Here is a 17,390-nt window from a genome sequence, read left to right as displayed (position 1 = left end):
AAAAAGTTAAGTCTGACATAGCAGTATTTCAGTGGAGTAAGGTGCTATGAAAGAGAAGTTGGCCATAGTAAATTGGAAGGAGATGCTGGCAGAGATGACACCAGAGCAGCAATGGCATGAGTTTCTGGGAAAAATGAGGAAGGTGCAGGACAGATGTGTTCCAAAAACAAAGAAATTCTCCCATGTCAAAATAGTACAACTGTGATTGACAAGGGAAGTCATAGCTATTGTAAGAACAAAAGAGAAGGCATACAACACAGCTAAAATTAGTGGGAAGACTGAGGATTGGGAAGCTTTTAAAACCCTTCAGAGAGCAACTAAAAGAATCATTAGGAGGGAAAAGAAAAATATGAAAGCAAGCTATCAAACAATATTAAAGTTAGTAAAAGTTTTTACTATGAGGCATTGATCATGTGGATAGTCAGAGGCTTTTTCCCAGGGCTAAAATGGCTAGCACAAGAGGGCACAGTTTTAAGGTGCTTGGAAGAGGGTACAGAAGAGATGTCAGGGGTAAGTTTTTTACACAGAGAGTGGTGAGTGTGTGGAATGGGCTGCCGGCGACGGTGTTGGAGGCAGATACAATAGGGGCTTTTAAGAAACTACTGGAGATAAAAAAAATAGAGGACTAATGGTGACCCTAGGTAATTTCCAAGGTAACGACATGTTCGGCACAGCTTTGTGGGCTGACGGGCCTGTAGGTTTTCTATGTTTCTAATAAAAGAGAGATGAGAGTGGATATAGGGCGGCTAGAAAATAAGGCCGGAGAAATAATAATGGGGGGCCAAGGAGATGGCAGATGAACCAAATGATTATTTTGCATTAGTCTTCACTGTGGAGGACATTAGCAGTGGGCCAGTTGTTGAAGGGTGCGAGGGAAGAGAAGTGAGATAGTTACTATAACAAGGAAGAAGGTGCTCAAAAAGCTGGAAGTCCTAAGGGTACATGAATCACTCAGACCAGAGGACCTGCACCCTAGGGTTCTGAAAGAGGTAGCGGTAGAGATTGTGGAGGCATTAGTAATGATCTCTCAAAAATCAAAGAACTCTGGATGGTGCCAGAGGACTGTAAAATTGCAAATGTCTCTTCACTCTTTAAGAAAGGAGGAAGCCAGCAGAAAGGAAATTATAGACCAGTTAGCCTGATTTCAGTGTTTGGGAAGATGTTGGAGTCAATTGTTAAGGATGAGGCTATGAAGTACTTGGTGACACAGACAAGATAAGAGAACATCAGCATGGTGAAAATCTTGCCTGACAAATCTGTTGAAATTCTTTGAGGAGATTACACATATGATAGATAAAGGGGATGCAGTTGATTTTGCATATTTGGACTTACAGATGGCCTTTAACAAGGTGCCATACACGAGGCTGCTTACCAAGTTAAGAGCCCATGGTATTACAGGAAAGTTACTGATATGGTTAGAACATTGGCTGATTGGTAGGAGGTAGTGATTGAGAATAAAATGGTCCATTTCTGGTTGGCTGCCTGTGTGGTGTTCCTTGGGGATCGTTGGTGGGACCGCTTCTTTTTATGCTGTATATAATGATTTAGATAATGGAACAGGTGGCTTTGCAGATGATAGAAAGGTGGTGGAGAGGCAGGTAGTGTCGAGGAATCAGGTAGGATGCAGAAGGACTTAGACAGATGAGGAGAATGGGCAAGAAAGTGGCAAATGAAATGCAATGTTGGAAAATGTGTGGTCATGCACTTTGGTAGAACAAATAAATGTGCAGACTATTGTCTAAATAGGGAGAAAATCCAAAAATCTGAGATGCAAAGGGGCTTTGGAGTGCTTGTGCAGCATACCCTAAAGGTTAGTTTGCAGGTCGAGTCAGTGGTGAGGAAGGTAAATGCAATGTTAGCCTTCATTTCAAGAGGTGTAGAATCACGATCAATGATGTGATGCCGAGGCTTTATAAGGCACTTGTGAAGCCTCACCTTGAGGATTGTGAACAGTTTTGGGCTCCTCATCTAAGAAAATATGAGCTGGGATTGGAGAGGGTTCACAAGGATGATTCTGGGAATGAAAGAGTTACCATACAAGGAATGTTTGATAGCTCTGGGTCTGTACAATTTAGAAGGATAATGGAGGGGGGGGGGGGGGAGGATCTCACTGAATGCTGAAAGGTCTAGTCAGGATAAATGTGGAAAGGATGTTTCCCATGGTGGGGGAGTCTCGGACAAGCGGTTACAGGCTCATTTAAAACAGACATGCAGAGAAATTTCTTTAGCAAAAGGGTGGTGAATTTGTTACTACAGCACCTATGGAGGCCAGGTTGTTGGGTGTGTTTAAGGCAGAGCTTGATAAGCTCTTGATTGGACATGGCATTAAAAGTTACGATGAGAAGGCGGGGGAGTGGGACTGAGGAGGGGAATAAAGGATCAGCCATGATTGAATGGCTGAACAGACTCGACAGGCCAAATGGCCTTATTCTGCTCCTATGTCTTATAATCTTTACAGTAGCAGTGACTTGGGTTCAATTCCCGCTGCTGACTGTAAGGAGTTTGTATGTTCTCCCTGTGACCGTGTGGATTTCCTCCGGGTGCTCCAGTTTCTTCACACAGTCCAAAGACATACTGGGTGGTAGGTTAATTGGTCATTGTGAATTGTTTTGTGATTAGGCTCGGATTAAATTTGTGGGTTGCCGATGGCGCGGGTCGAAGGGCCGGAAGGGCCTATTCCCTGCTGGATGTCAAAAAATAAATATAATTGTTATATAACTCGTCCCTTAGAATACCTTCTAATAACTTCCCCACAATGACATCGAGCTCACCAGCCTTAATTTCCCAGCTTATTCTCAGAGCTTTTCTTGAACAGTGGAACAATATTACTTATCCTCTGTGCTCCAGTACATCACCCATGGTTAAGGTCATTTTAAATATCTCTGCCAGTGCCCTGGCAATTTCTGTACTCGGCTCTCATGATGTCTGATTATTGTCGATCATACACTCAAGGGCCACTTTATGAGGGACATCCTGTTGTCACTAATAAAGTTGCCACAGAGTGTGAAGTAATTTTTAACTGTTGCCCTGTACAGTATGTTTTGCCTGTCAATGTTCACAGCCAGAGGGGGAAGTTTCTGGTAAACATCACCTGCTGAGCATGTGGGAATAATAATGCCCAAATAGTAAGCGTGATGCCCTCATTAATTACTGAGACGGCTAGTGTAACGCTTATTATGTTCAGTCTTCAGGGAAATAACTTCAAAGCCCAATGCATTCGTACATTCGCCAATTTCCATCTCTGTGTTTTTATGTAACATATGCAGTCACCTATTCACCAAATTGCCATCAGGGAGACGCAACAAGCCCATCACCACAAGAATTACACGTCATCTCTGAAGCTTCTTTCCTGTAGCTATGCAGCTTCTCAAAAAACTCACTCAGGTGTAATAACCTAACTATTCCTGCACAGCATCCATTAAATGGTCTTTCCTGTTCTGATGATAGTTATTGAGTCTGTTCGTATGTTCACATTTATTTCAGTGTGATTATTTGGCATTTGTGCATGTGACTGTTCTGCTAATTGCTGATTGCTCAGAGCCATTTGCACTATTGTCTTGATGCTATTACGTTGTCTGTTATGGTATTGTCCTGTGTTTTATGCTTGGCACTGAACGACAATCAGTTCTGCTATGTTTCATATTCTGGCAATGAAGTGATTCTGAATCTGATATTCTTTAATCTTTAACAATAAAATGAGCCTTTCTGATTCCTTTCTGTGTAACATAATATGTATCTGCACTTGAACATTCTGTTGCAGTCAGCCTCTGGAATTATGGACAAAGATGACCCTATATCCAGCTCCATTTTCAGTTTTACACCAGACACATCTGTTGTGATCTGTTTCAGCTATACTATGCAGCACTAGGCATGACAGTTCAGCTTTGTCAGACTCTATGTTGTCTGCTTCTGTTTTACATTCAGTAACTTTATGCTTTTGGTTAATCTTGTGTCTGAGACTTTTTACTCAGTTATGCTTTTTGTCTGCCTTGCACACTCTCTTTATGTGATCTTGTCTTTGACACTTCCTGCACTTTTTTTTTTGAACCAACAGTTATTTGCATCATGGGAGGATTTGTCACAAAAATAACATTTCTTTGCACCATTCAGGAACATCTTGTGCATTTCACATTTTAACTTCCTTTTCTGTAGTTCTGCTGTATCCTTGCTGCAGTCTTTAATGATACTGCAATAGTCAATGCCTATGCTAGGGTTAGGTCTCTTTTGCATAGTAGCCTTTTCTAAGTGCATTGACTATGCATACCACATATAAGCTTGTCCCTTAATGCATCAGGAAGTCCATCTCTGAAGTTACGGTACTGGGAAAGTTTGTTCAGTTTTGTTATGTATTCAGAAATGCTTTCATCCTTTGGTTCCTTTTGTAAAATCTAAATCTCTCAACTATTACTAGTGGTTTAGGGCTCAAGTGATTTTGTAAAATTGTAACAATTTCATCAAATATCTTGCCTGCTGGCTTTGCACTGTTTTACTAAGTTGTGTAAGAGATTGTACATTCTTGCATAAGCTAAGAAGCGTAGGGGCTTTATTTTCTCCATGTTGTTCACGTTACAATACAGTTCAAGCTTCTCGATATACAAGTCCCAGCCATCATTAGCATCAACAAATTCATCAACTTTCCCGACTGAAGCCAGCACTATGCTATTTTCACTTTAAATTCAGCGTGTCTTTCACTATTACTATGTGCTGTATTCATGCATTTATTAGAGTCTGTGATGACCTTCTCGTGCTGCTTAACCCTCACTGTTTCGTCCTGTGACTGTTGGCGCGTTCATGATATTTTCTGACATTCAGGTTTGCACTCGTTGTCAGTTTGTGTCTGTGTACAACTACATTTTGATTAAATAAAAGCACACACATGGGAGACGGCTTTTACTTGGTGTATTCACATTGCAATGAGAGAGAGAGAGATGGAGAACTGTGTGGATGCATAGACAACAGTACAAGTGCAGACAACAGATCAATATGTAGTGCTACGGGGAGTCATTGCTCTGAAAGAAAAAGATGCATTAATTACAGGAATCTACTTGCAGGATTCTCTCAAGGTTAATTTGCAGCTTGAGTCAGTGATAAGCGAGGCAAATTCTATGCTAGCTTTCACTTGGAGAGGACTAGAATATAAGAACAAGGATGTAATGCTGACTTTATAAGCATTTGTCAGACGACACTTGGAATATTGTGAGCGGTTTTGGGCACCTTATCTAAGAAAAGATGTGGTAGCATTGTAGAGAGTCCAGAGGAGATTCATGAGAATAATTCTGGGAACAAAAGTGTTAGCATATTGGGAATGTTTGATGGCTCTGGGCCTGTACTCACTGAAGTTCGGAAGAATGAAATGAGGGGGGTTTTCATTGAAAGCTGTAGGATATCAAAAGGCTTATTTAGAGTGTTCACTCAATGTATTCATCATCAAGCCCTGCCTTTGCAAGTGTAGATTAATATTATTCTTCAGAATCTTTTCCAATGATTTCCCTTGAGTTAGTGATGGACTTGCTGGCTTGTAATGTTCTGGTCAATACTGCAGCCTGTTTTAAATAATGCTAAGATTAAAGAAGTGAAATTGTCTGTCAAAACACTAGCAGCCTTTTCCCTTACCACACTGGAGAACACATTTCATCAAGCCAAGTGGATTTAATCACCTTTCAGGCTGTTAAGAAATCTAATATTTCCACCATTTTGACGGCCTTTCCCTTCACCTATCAGGCTATTGAATCGGTGTGGATAACTTCATTCACCTCATCACTGAACTGATTCCGCAAACTGTGAACTCACATTCAAGGAATCTACAGCTCATGTTCGCAGTATAATTAATTAATTTATTTTTCTTTTTATATTTGCACAATTTGTCTTCTGCTTCACAGTGTTTATCAATCTTTGTCTGTAGTTTTTCATAGATCCTGTTGTATTTCTTTGATCAAATGTGAATGCCAGCAAGAAAATAAATCTCAGGGTATGACATGATGATACAAACGTATTTTGATAGCATATTGACTTTGAACTTTGGTAATTTGTTCTAGAACAACACTGTCCCCTGCCTGAATTTTCCTTCTACAATGTCCTCCATCATAGTGAAGGGTTATTATTAGTCCTCACTTAAGACTACATACATAGAACATAGAACAGGAGAGTATAGTACAGGAAAAGGCCATTCAGCCCACAATGTTGTGCCCAACTGGCACATGAGCTCTTGTTCCATGCACATTTGTCTAAGTTTTGCCATTTGGACACAACTCTTTTCCTGGTTTGTCTTTTGCCCTTGACATAAAATATTTTCTTCAATCTATCATCTATCTCTTCCCAGTTTATACTCCTCCCCCCACCTTATTCTGGCTTCTTCCTCCTTACTTTCCGGTCCTGATGAAGGGTTGCAGCCAGAAATGTTGACAGCATATTCCTTTCCATGTTGCTGCCTGATCTGCTGAGTTCCTCCAGCATTTTGTATGTGCTACTCTGGTTTTCCTGCGTCTGCAGAATTTCTTGTGTTTTTAATATTTTCTTCAGTCTTATCCTCAAGGTGCTATTTTTGTGCTCTTTAGTACATTCCATGCTCCCATGAGTCCTCACCTGTCCTCAGTTCTCTGAAGCTCCCACAAGCTACCTTTTCATTCTTTATCCCATTTTCAATCTCCCTTGACAAACAATATCTATTAGACTTATTGAACTTTGCCTGTACAATTACAGAAACTCACCTTTTTGCTTTTGAATGCCATGTACTCATTGTGGAAGATCCACCTGCAAGATGTTGTTCACAGTCTATTCTTACAAAGTCCTATCTCATATTAAAACCAATTCCAAACTATGCTTACCATTCTCCAAAATAAGACCATAAGACATGGGAGCAGGATTAAGATATCAGGCCCATTGAGTCTGCTCCACCATTCCATCATAGCTGATTTATTTTCCTTCTCAAACCTATTCTCCTGCCTTCTCCCCATACCCTTTGACACCCTAATTAATCAAGAACCTATCAACCTCAGTTTTAAATATACCCAATGAAGTGGCCTCCACAGCCATTTGTGGCAATGAATTCCACAGATTCACCACCCACTGGCTAAAGAAATTCCTTTTCATCTCTGTTCTAAAGGGACATCCTTGTTTTCTGAGATTGTAGCCTCTGGTTCTAGATTCTCGCACAAATGAAAACATCCTGTCCTCATCTACCCTGTCTACGCCTTTCAATATTCATTAGGTTTCATAACCTTAAAACCAGCAGAATTTTTGTCTGAAATAAGCTTGTGCTGACATTCCCACCAGATACATTCCAATACAGAGAGTGCTGGCTATGCATGGTTCAGGAGATTCTCTGGAGAACAATTTCAAAATTATAAACCACCTCAAAATCCTTCACATAGCGGCAATTACTGTTCATATTGGTAAAATTTTAATTACCTAACATTATCCCACCATCCAGGTCATGCACTCTCCTTGCTGCTGTCATCAGGAAGAAGGTACAGGAGCCTTAGGACTTGTGCGACAGGTTCAGGAACAGCTATTACCCCTCAAACATCGGGTTCTTGAACCAGAGTGGATAACTTCACTCAACCTCACTCTCCCCATCACTAAACATTTCCCACAACATATGGATTCACTTTCAAGGACTCTACAACTAATTTTCTCAATATTTATTGCTTATTTATTTGTTTTTTTCTCATTTTGTGTTTGCACAGTTTGCTATCTTTTGCACATTAGTTGTTGTCCACACTGTGGGTGCAGTCTTGCATTGATTCTGTCATGTTTTGTGTATTTACTGTGAATACCTGAAAGAAGATTAACCTCAGGGTTGTATATGGTGACATATATGTACTTTGGTAATCAGATTACTTGCCTTGTCCATACTGCACCAACTGCCATCAGTGGGCTATGAACGTGCAGGAGCAGCGTCTGGTTAAATGCCTTGCTCAAGGATACACACACTGCCTTGGCTGAGGCTTGAACTAACGACCTTCAGATCGCCAGCCCAAAGCCTTAACCACTTGGCCACGTGTTTGAACACTTTTATTTTCTTACAATCTGCAACTTCATCTTCTGCTAACTAATTGAGCTCAGCAAAGTGATTGCTCCATTTTTATTCTGGAGGCTGTCTAACTCCCACTTCTTCCCAGATGATTAGCATTTACTCAAGGACAGCTTCTAACCCACTGTTATAAGATTATAAAATGGTCTGCTTGTACGATAAGATGGACTCTTGATCTCACAATCTACCTCAATGTGACCTTGTACCTTATTGTCCACCTGAACTACATTTCCTCTGTAACAGACTTTATTCTTCATTTTGTTACCGTCTTACCTTGTTCTACCTCAACACACCATGAAATGAATTGACCTGCATGAAGAACGTGCAAGACAGAGTGTTCTTATGGTACCTTGGTACACGTGGTAATAATTCCAATTCCAATTCAACTGTGAGGCGCCACTTCACCTGTGAGCCGACTGGTGTGGTATACTGCGTCTCGTGCTCCCGGTGTGGCCTTTTATATATCGGTGAGACCCGACGTAGATTGGGAGACTGTTTCGCTGAACACCTACGCTCGGTCTGCCAGAGAAAGCAGGATCTCCAAGTGGCCACACATTTTAATTCCACATCCCATTCCCATTCTGATATGTCTATCCATGGCCTCCTCTACTATCAAGATGAAGCCACACTCAGGTTGGAGGAACAACACCTTATATACCGGCTGGGTAGCCTCCAACCTGATGGCATGAACATTGACTTCTCTAACTTCTGTTAATGCCCGTCCTCCCCTGCTTACCCCATCCCTGACAAATTTAGTTGTTTGTTTTTTTTCTCTCTCTCTGCTCATCACTCTGCCTGTTCTCCATCTCCCTCTGGTGCTCCCCCCTCCCCCTTTCTTTCTCCTGAGGCCTCCCGTCCCATGATCCTTTCCCTTCTCCAGCTCTGTATCACTTTTGCCAATCACCTTTCCAGCTGTTAGCTTCATCCCACTCCCTCCGGTCTTCTCCTATCATTTTGCATTTCCCCCTCCCCCACTACTTTCAAATCTCTTAGTATCTTTCCTTTCAGTTAGTCCTGACGAAGGGTCTCAGCCCGAAACATCGACAGTGCTACTCTTTATAAATGCTGTCTGGCCTGTTGTGTTTCACCAGCATTTTGTGTGTGCTGTTTGAATTTCCAGCATCTGCAGATTTCCTCGTGTTTGCTCCAATTCAACTGTGTCTTTTTTTCGGGTGTGGGGTGTATATGAGCCCACTCACCATCTTTAAAACAACTGGACAAGAGATATTCTCAAAGAATTTCTGGGAAGTGAAGGCAATAACTTTACTTATAGAGGAGAATGCGCAATGTTCACTCCTCTGTCTAGGGTACAAAACCTTTCACTGTTCCGCTGTCGGGTCAGTTTAAATGCCAGCCCAGATAGATTGAAAAGACAGGGTGTCAGTCAGTCAGGGTGAGAGCCGATTTCGCTCGTTCTCTGTGATGATCATCTCTATGGTGCCGAGGTAATAAAGCTGTGTGATCCATGTCCGCTAATATGATCAAGTGATAAGTGAGGCTTTGGGCCTACACTGGGTTGCTCCGGAGTTCAGATCTGAGGACTCAATTTTGGTTCAGAGTGTTGTTGTTCGCTTTAATTGTTGTTATTATTTGTATTTTTTTCTTTCTCATGCGCATTGAGAGTTTCAATGTTATTTTTGTTCTTTTTTTTCTTTAAATGGGTTCTTTTGGGTTTCTTGCTCAGCGGCTACTGTGAGCAAGCAAATATCAGGGTGTATAATTTATCCATTCTTTGATAATAAATGAATCTTGAATAAAAACTTGATGGTTTGAGTCAAGACTCTTCCACCAGCACTGGTCCTGTTGGAGTGTTTAGACCCAAAACATCAACTGTTAATTCCCCTCCATAGATGCTGCCTGATCTGCTGAGTTCCTCCATCATTCTGTGTGTGCTGCTCTGGATTTCCAGAATCTGTAGGCTCTCTTGTGGCTTTGTTGGTGTATGTAAGGCCTGCAGAGCTGACCTCGGAAGCATTGGTAAATGCTGGGTGGCAGAACTGGTGCCAGGGGCAAGTTCTGACGATCTCTAGGGGCAGATCAGTCAGCGTAATATCAGACAGAATATAAGAGAGTCATAGGCAGGCATCCAGTCAGAGGATTCAAACCATTAACATGAAACACTGCTGCTGGTTGGTACAATGACAAAATCCCTAAGTTGTGTTTCCAGAGTCATCATTAAAAGGCAAATCAGCAACTTAGCGAGGGTAATTCTGATTGGTTGCATCACCACCTGGCATGGAAGTGGCAATGCACAAGATTGCATGTAGCTGCACAGGTTTGTAGAACCAGTCAGCTCTATCATGGACACAATCCTCCACACCATCAGACATTTCAAGACACTGTTCTTCAAAATGGCACCACCCATTATTAAAGTACCTCACTGTCCAGGATATGCCCTCTCCTCATTCCTAGCATCACAGAACAGGTATGGGAGCCTGAAGACACACACTCAATGACTCAAGAACAGCTTCTTTGCCCCAGAGGAATTCATGAACCCATGTACACTACCTGATTATTCCTTTTCAGTCTGCAGTATTTATCTATTTTGTAATTTATAGTCTTTTTTATATCTTTGCACTGAACTGCTGCTGCAAAACAACAAATTTCACACTAGATACAGTACTGTGCAAGTCTTAGGCGCATATGAAAAATTCTTGTAAAGCAAAGATGCTTTCAAATATAATAAAATAAATAGTTCTAAATCCCAATAAATTTACTATTAAGAACAGTAAATGATAAAAATTTAATTCAAATCAATACTTGGTGTGACCATCCTTTGCCTTTAAAACTGCATCAATTCTCTCAGGTACACTGTTGTGCAGATTTGTAATAAAATTGCCTGGTAGGTTGTTCCAAGCATCTTGGAGAACTTGCCACAGTTCTTCTACACTCTTTGGCTCTCTTACTTGCTTCTGTCTCCCCAGGTAATCCCAGATGGCCTCGATGATGTTGAGATCAGGGCTCTCTAATGTGCCTAAGACTTTTATAAAACAGATTCTGACTCTGACCAGATTACGCTTGGGGCTTCCAAAAAGAATCACATGGGGGATGGGTGGTCTCAGAGTCTGAGGAACTGGGTCAGATGGACATCAGTGGTTAGAGAATGAGTAAGAGATGGTTAAAGAGTTTACCACCCTTTCTGCTCATCGGGTTCCTAGTCCCCACCCTTCCTTTAAACTCATGAAGCCTCAGTTTCCACACTCTCTATACACCAATTAGGACCCCTTTCTCACATTCTTTTTAAATTGGGTGGCATGGTAGCGTAGCAGTTAGGATAACAATGAACAGCAACAGCAATCACTGCTTGGGTTTCAATTTCTGCCACGCTCTGTAAGGAGTTTTACGTACTCCCCACATATGTGGGGCTCCTCTGTGTACCCTAGTTTCCTCCTACATTCCAAAGACATACTGGTTTAGGTTATTACATTGTAGGCATGTTACTTTGGCCCTGGAAGCATGGCCACACTTGCGGGCTGCCCTCAGCACATCCTTGCACTGTGTTATTGGCTGTTGCAAACAACACATTTCACTGCACATTTTGATGTTTCAATGTACATGTGACAATAAAACTGATTTTTTTAAATTACTGGTTTTGCTAAAATTATCATTACAGTACTGTTTAATATCTGATTCAAAGAATGTTGAGGTTTTAACATGAATAACACTCACAAGTCCAGAAACCCTGCCAGTCGATTACCATTAAAGTCTTGAACGTGCTCAAGAGCTTTGCTGCAGTTGATCTGAAATCAGCTGAAAGTAACTTCTGTTTTTAAGAGCCGAGGGGAGAGAGGATGACAGCAGGGAGTAATAAGGTGTCTGAAAGGCTATTGTACAGAAACCTCTGTTTGGAATGGCAGTGGGAACGGTATTTGGACTTGGGGAGATATGAGGCCAACCCGAGGCAGCCAAGATGTTAGAACTAAACAGCGGGCCTGCATTATGTTACATCTTCTGGTGCTTCTCAGAAAATTGAAATGCAGAGCAGCTATCTCTTCCTATAATGATTGGTTTCTGTAACAAATTAAGTCTCCAAGGTTCCTCATACGTGTTATGTAACATGCCAATTTCTGCCCTGTAATTACAACAGAAGATTTTTCATCTGTGTGGCCCTCTGCCAAGAAACTGATAAATTTTGACCTCGATTCCATAAACTTTCATTTGAACCTGTAAATAACTGCTTTTGTGATGACTGCTCATAATGAGTTATTCATTGCATTCTGCTAATTCCACAAGTTTGAAAGGGTTGATATCAATTTCACTCCTGTGAAGCTAATATACACTCAGTGGCCATTTTATTAGGTTCCTCCTGTACCTATTAAAGTGGCATTCAGTGTATGTATGTGGTCCTTTGCTGCAGTAGCCCATCCACTTCAAGATTCAATGTCTTGTGAATTCAGAGATGCTCTGCTGCAGACATAAGGCATGACTATTTGAGTTACTGTCATCTTCCCGTCAGGTTAAGTCAGTCTGGCCATTCTCTTCCGACCTCTGTCATTAACAAGGCATTTTTGACCACAGAACTACCACTCTCTGGATGATTTTTTGATTTTTCACCATTCTCTGTAAACTCTAGACTTCCGTACCTGAAAATCCCAGGAGATCAGCAGTTTCTGGGATAGTCAAACCATCCTGTTTGACACCAACTATCATTCCATAGTCAAAGTCACTTAGATCACATTTCTTCCCCATTCTGATGTTTGGTCTGAACAACAACCAAACCTCTTGGCCATGTCTGCATGCTTTGATACATTGAGTTGCTGCCACATGATTGGCTGATTCGATATTTGCATTAATGAGCAGGTGTACAGGTGGCCACTGAGTGTACTGTATGATTCATAGTTTTAACAAAATTAATCATTTTATAGTGAACATTTTTAAGTAAACACATCCAAACCAAACAGAGCCGTGAGCATTAAGTGGAGAGTACCTGTCATCTCACAGCCGAGCAGCTCCATCCTCAGTGTGCAGTGCCTCCGGCAGACTTGGGGATACAGGCGTATGAACTGGGCCTCGATAGGAGGATTGAAGGAATTTGCATGTGGCGTGTTGTTGTCAACATTTCCACGGAAAACCTGCAGTATTTTAGTAAGAAAATGCAACAAGTTTCTGTTATATGGTTTGTTTATTGAAATAGCAGAGCTTTTGTCAAGTAAAACATCCAGACATTTACAAGGAGCACCCAAAAGATTGCGAGACCCCTCTGTTCACATTTGACCTGCAGCCCTCTACTATCTTTGATCCATTCATTTCTCTAGATGGATCTTAAAAGTTTCTAATGTGCCCACCTTAACCACTATTTCTTGCAGCTCATTCCAAGTCTGCACCAGCTTTTGTGTGGAGAAGCTGCCCCTGATGGCCAATCTAATTCTCTCACCACTAATCTTAAACCAATGTCCTCTTGTTCCTTGATTTCCTCACATGCAGACCGCAGTCAGTATGGACTGGCAAGACCGTCTACTCCAGCCTCATCATCAGCACAAGAGTACCACAAGAAACACACACAAAATGGCATGGTAGTATAGTGGTTAACACAATACAGTACAGTACAGGTCACCCAGGTTTATTTCCCGCTGCTGTCTGTAAGGAGTTTGTACATTCTCCCTGTGACCATGTGGGTTTCCTCTGGGTGCTCTGGTTTCCTCCCACAGTCTAAAGATGTACTGGTTGATAGGTTAATTGGTCATTGTAAGGTGTCCAATAGCTAGGCTAGGATTAAATCAGGACACTGCTGAACAGTGCGGATTGAAGGGCCAGGAGGGCGAGAAGGATTTTTTCTGCGCTGCATCTCAATAAATAAAATGCTGGAACTCAGCAGCTTAGGCAGCATATATGGAGAGGAATAAACAGTTGATATTTTGGGCCGAGTCCCTTCTTCAGGTTTGGAAAGGAAGGGGGAAGACACCAGAATACAAGAGAGGGAAGACAGGCTAGCAAGAAGGTGACAGGTGAAGTCAGGTGGGTGGGAAAGATAAAGGGCTGGAGAGGAAGGAATCTGATAGGGGATGAGAGTAGATCATAGGAGAAAGTGATGGAGGAGCGGACCGAGGGGAAGGTGATAGGCAGCTGAGAAGAAGAGGTGAAGAAGAAGGGAAGGGGAGGGAAACTTCTTCACTGAAAGGAGAAATCAACATTCATGCCATCAAGTTGGGGCTACCCAGACGGAATATGAGGCATTGCTCCTCCATCCAGAGGATGGTTTCATTATGGCACGAGAGAAGGCCACGGACTGACACGTTGGAATGGGAATTAAAATGTTTGACCACAGGGAAGTTCCACTTTTGGTGGATGGAGAGGAGGTGCTCACCGAAGGGGTGCCATAAGGATGTTTGCTAGGCCTCTGCTCTACTCACTTTATATTTATGATTATGTGGATAATGTTTAAGATTGACGATGACTTCACTGTTGTTGGCTGAATCACAGGTGGAGATGAATTGGCATATGGGAAGGAGATTGAAAATCTGTTTGAGTGGTGTCACAACAAGAATCTCTCACTTAACGTCAATAAAACCAAAGAGCTAATTATTGACTAAATGGAGGATTATTGGGGGATTGGAGTTGTAAAGAATCTGCCATGATGAGGCCACACTCAGGCTGGAGGAGCATCACCTTGTATTCTGTCTGGGTAGCCTCCAGCCTGATTGCATGAACATAGATTACTCAAACCTCCGTTAATTTCCCACCCCTCCTTCACCATTCTCCATTTCTGTTTCCCTCTCACACTTTCTCACCTTATCTGCCCATCACCTCCCTCTGGTGTTCCACCCCTTCCCCTTCTTCCATGCTCTTCTGTCCTCTCCTATCAGATTTCTGCTCCTCCAGCCCTTTATCTTTTTCACCAATCAACTTATCAGTTCTTGACTTCACACCCTCCCCCTCTCCCAGTTTCACCTATCACCTGCCACCATGTACTACTTCCTCCCCTCCCCCCACCTTCTCAGTCCAACTCCTTCCCCCTCCCTTTCCAGTCCCGATGAAGCGTCTCAGCCCAAAACATTGACTGTTTGCTCTTTTCCATAGATGCTGACTGACCTGCTGAGTTCCTTCAGAATTTTGTGTGTGTGTGTTGCTCCAGTAACTTTAAATTCCTGGGCATTTTCATAGCAGAGAACAAGCACATAAGTGTCGTTACAAAGAAGACACGACAGTGCTTCTACTTTGTTAGAAGGTTATGAAGACTGGCATGTCAAAGATATGGCATATCTTAACTCTGTCAAACTTCTAAACGCGCGTAGCAGAGAGCATCCTATCTGGTTGCATCAAAACCTACTGTAGAAACACTAATAGCCAAGAACACAAAAGTCTACAGAAAGTAGTGGATGCAGCCCATCCATCACAGGCAAAGCCCTCCCCAACATTAGCACATCTACAAGGAACGCTGCCACAAGAAAGCAGCATCTATCATCAAGAGCTCTTAATTCCCATGCCACCAGGTTCAGGAACAGTTATCACCTCACAACTATCAGGCTCCTGAACCAATGTGGATAACTTCACTTACCACAACTCTGAACTGATCCCACAATCTACAAACTCACTGTCGAGGACTCTCTACAACTTATGTTCCAGTATTATTTTTATTTGCACAATTTGTCTTCTCTTGCATGCCGGATTATTTATTTATTGAGAACAGCTCTGAATAGACCTTTCCTCCCTGCACCACCTAGCAACCTCGATTTAACCCTGGCCTAATCACAGGAGAATTCACAATGACCAACTGACTTACCAATTACTATGCATTTGGACTGTGGGACGAAACCAGAGCACTCGGAGGAAACTGATGCGGTCATGGCGAGACCGTACAAATCCCTTACGGACAGCAGCGGGAATTGAACCCAGGTTGCTGGTACTATAATGCATTGTACTAACCACTACACTATAGTTGTTTGTTTGACTTTGTCAGTTTATGTATAGCTTTTCATAAAATTCCATTATTTTTTTTTCTGTACATGCATGCAAGAAAACGAATCTCAAGGTAACACACACAAAATGCTGGTGGAACTCAGGTGGTGCCTGACCTGCTCGGGAAAGGAATAAGGAGTCAACGTTTCAAGGCTGAGACCTTCTATCTCAGCCCAAAGCTTCAAATCCATAGACGCTGCCTGACCTGCTGAGTTCCTCCAGCAATTTGCATGTGATACTATAGATTTCCAGCATCTACAAAATCTGTTGTGTTTATGATTCACATATACATATTTTGCTAATAAAATTAATTTGAGCTTTGAACATTGTTTGCAGTACAGGTTTCCCCCGCTATCCCCACGTATAAAGCAGGCATCATATTTTTTCATAAAAGCGAAAATCCTCTTTACATTAGTACTTGTTAGAAAACAAGTATTAATGTAGGTCTTTCGTACCAGCGAGCTGTCGTAGGGAGAACGTTTGAAAAACGGGGGCCACCTGTACTCCCTCCCTGGGGACTATGTCATAAGAGGATGCACGTTCACCATGTCGATGCCCCTCATGACCTTACCTACTCTGTTCAGTCACTCGTCAACCTCACACATTGGAAACTTAACACTGAGAAAGTTGATACTGACTCAAACTCTGTTTTGCTCACGATAGTTACTGCCTGACCTGCTGAGTGTTTACTGCATTTTTGGTTTTGTTTTGTGCATGTAGCTACATCCCTGAATCTATACAAACCTGCACTTCACAATCTGTGTGCTTCATCACCACTGGGATATTCCTAATAATCAGAGAGCCAATCCAGAACATCTTCAAAGATTTCTTATGAGAAGCAATTTTCAAAATGTTGCAGAATATTCATGTGAACGAACCAAATCACCATACTTTGTCAATGTCTGAGTTTGGAATGAATGCCGTAAGCATCAAAGTTTATGCTTGAAGTTTAAGGGCACCACGGTAGAGTAGCAGATAGTGTGACAATATTACAGCTCAGAGTAGTGTTAGAACAGTGTTTCAGTTCAATTCCCGCGGTGTTTGGTAAGCACTCTCTGTGCATCCTTCCTGTGGAATGCTCCGGTTTCCTCTCATAGTCCAAAGATATGTTGACTAGGCTAATTGGTCATTGTAAATTGTCCCGTGATTAGGTTAGTGTTAATCGGGGTTGTGGGGCTGCTAAGGCAGGTTGGTTTGAAAGGCTGGAAGGGCGACTCTGGAAGGGTGCTGCCTGGATTAGAGAGCATGTCCTATGAAGATAATTTGAGCGAGCTAGAGCTTTTCTCTTTGGAGCAAAGGAGGATGAGTGGTGACTTGATAGAAGTGTACAAGATAGTAAGATATTGTGGGCAGAAGGGCCCGTACTGCACTGTAATGTTCCATCTTCTAGTAAAATTTTTACTTAGTATTTCTATTTTACACTGACAAATATTTCTAGTAATGACTTGAATATTATTAGGAT

The 17,390-nt window shown here is 42.0% G+C and overlaps 1 protein-coding gene across 1 annotated transcript in view; it reads right to left on the bottom strand.

The window, feature by feature from the left end:
- edil3b (EGF-like repeats and discoidin I-like domains 3b) overlaps positions 1 to 17,390 on the bottom strand; it is a 302,390-nt gene that overhangs the window by 65,263 nt on the left and 219,737 nt on the right. Inside the window, exon 8 of the mRNA XM_059969361.1 lies at positions 12,960 to 13,104. Within this exon, the coding sequence (XP_059825344.1) occupies positions 12,960 to 13,104 (145 nt within the window). The remainder of the gene's footprint in view (positions 1 to 12,959; positions 13,105 to 17,390) is intronic.

The sequence above is a fragment of the Hypanus sabinus genome, chromosome 5 (genome assembly GCF_030144855.1).
Source record: "Hypanus sabinus isolate sHypSab1 chromosome 5, sHypSab1.hap1, whole genome shotgun sequence".
NCBI lineage: Eukaryota > Metazoa > Chordata > Chondrichthyes > Myliobatiformes > Dasyatidae > Hypanus > Hypanus sabinus.
Note: the sequence above shows the minus strand (reverse complement) of the source record. Positions and strands in the feature narration are given on the sequence as shown.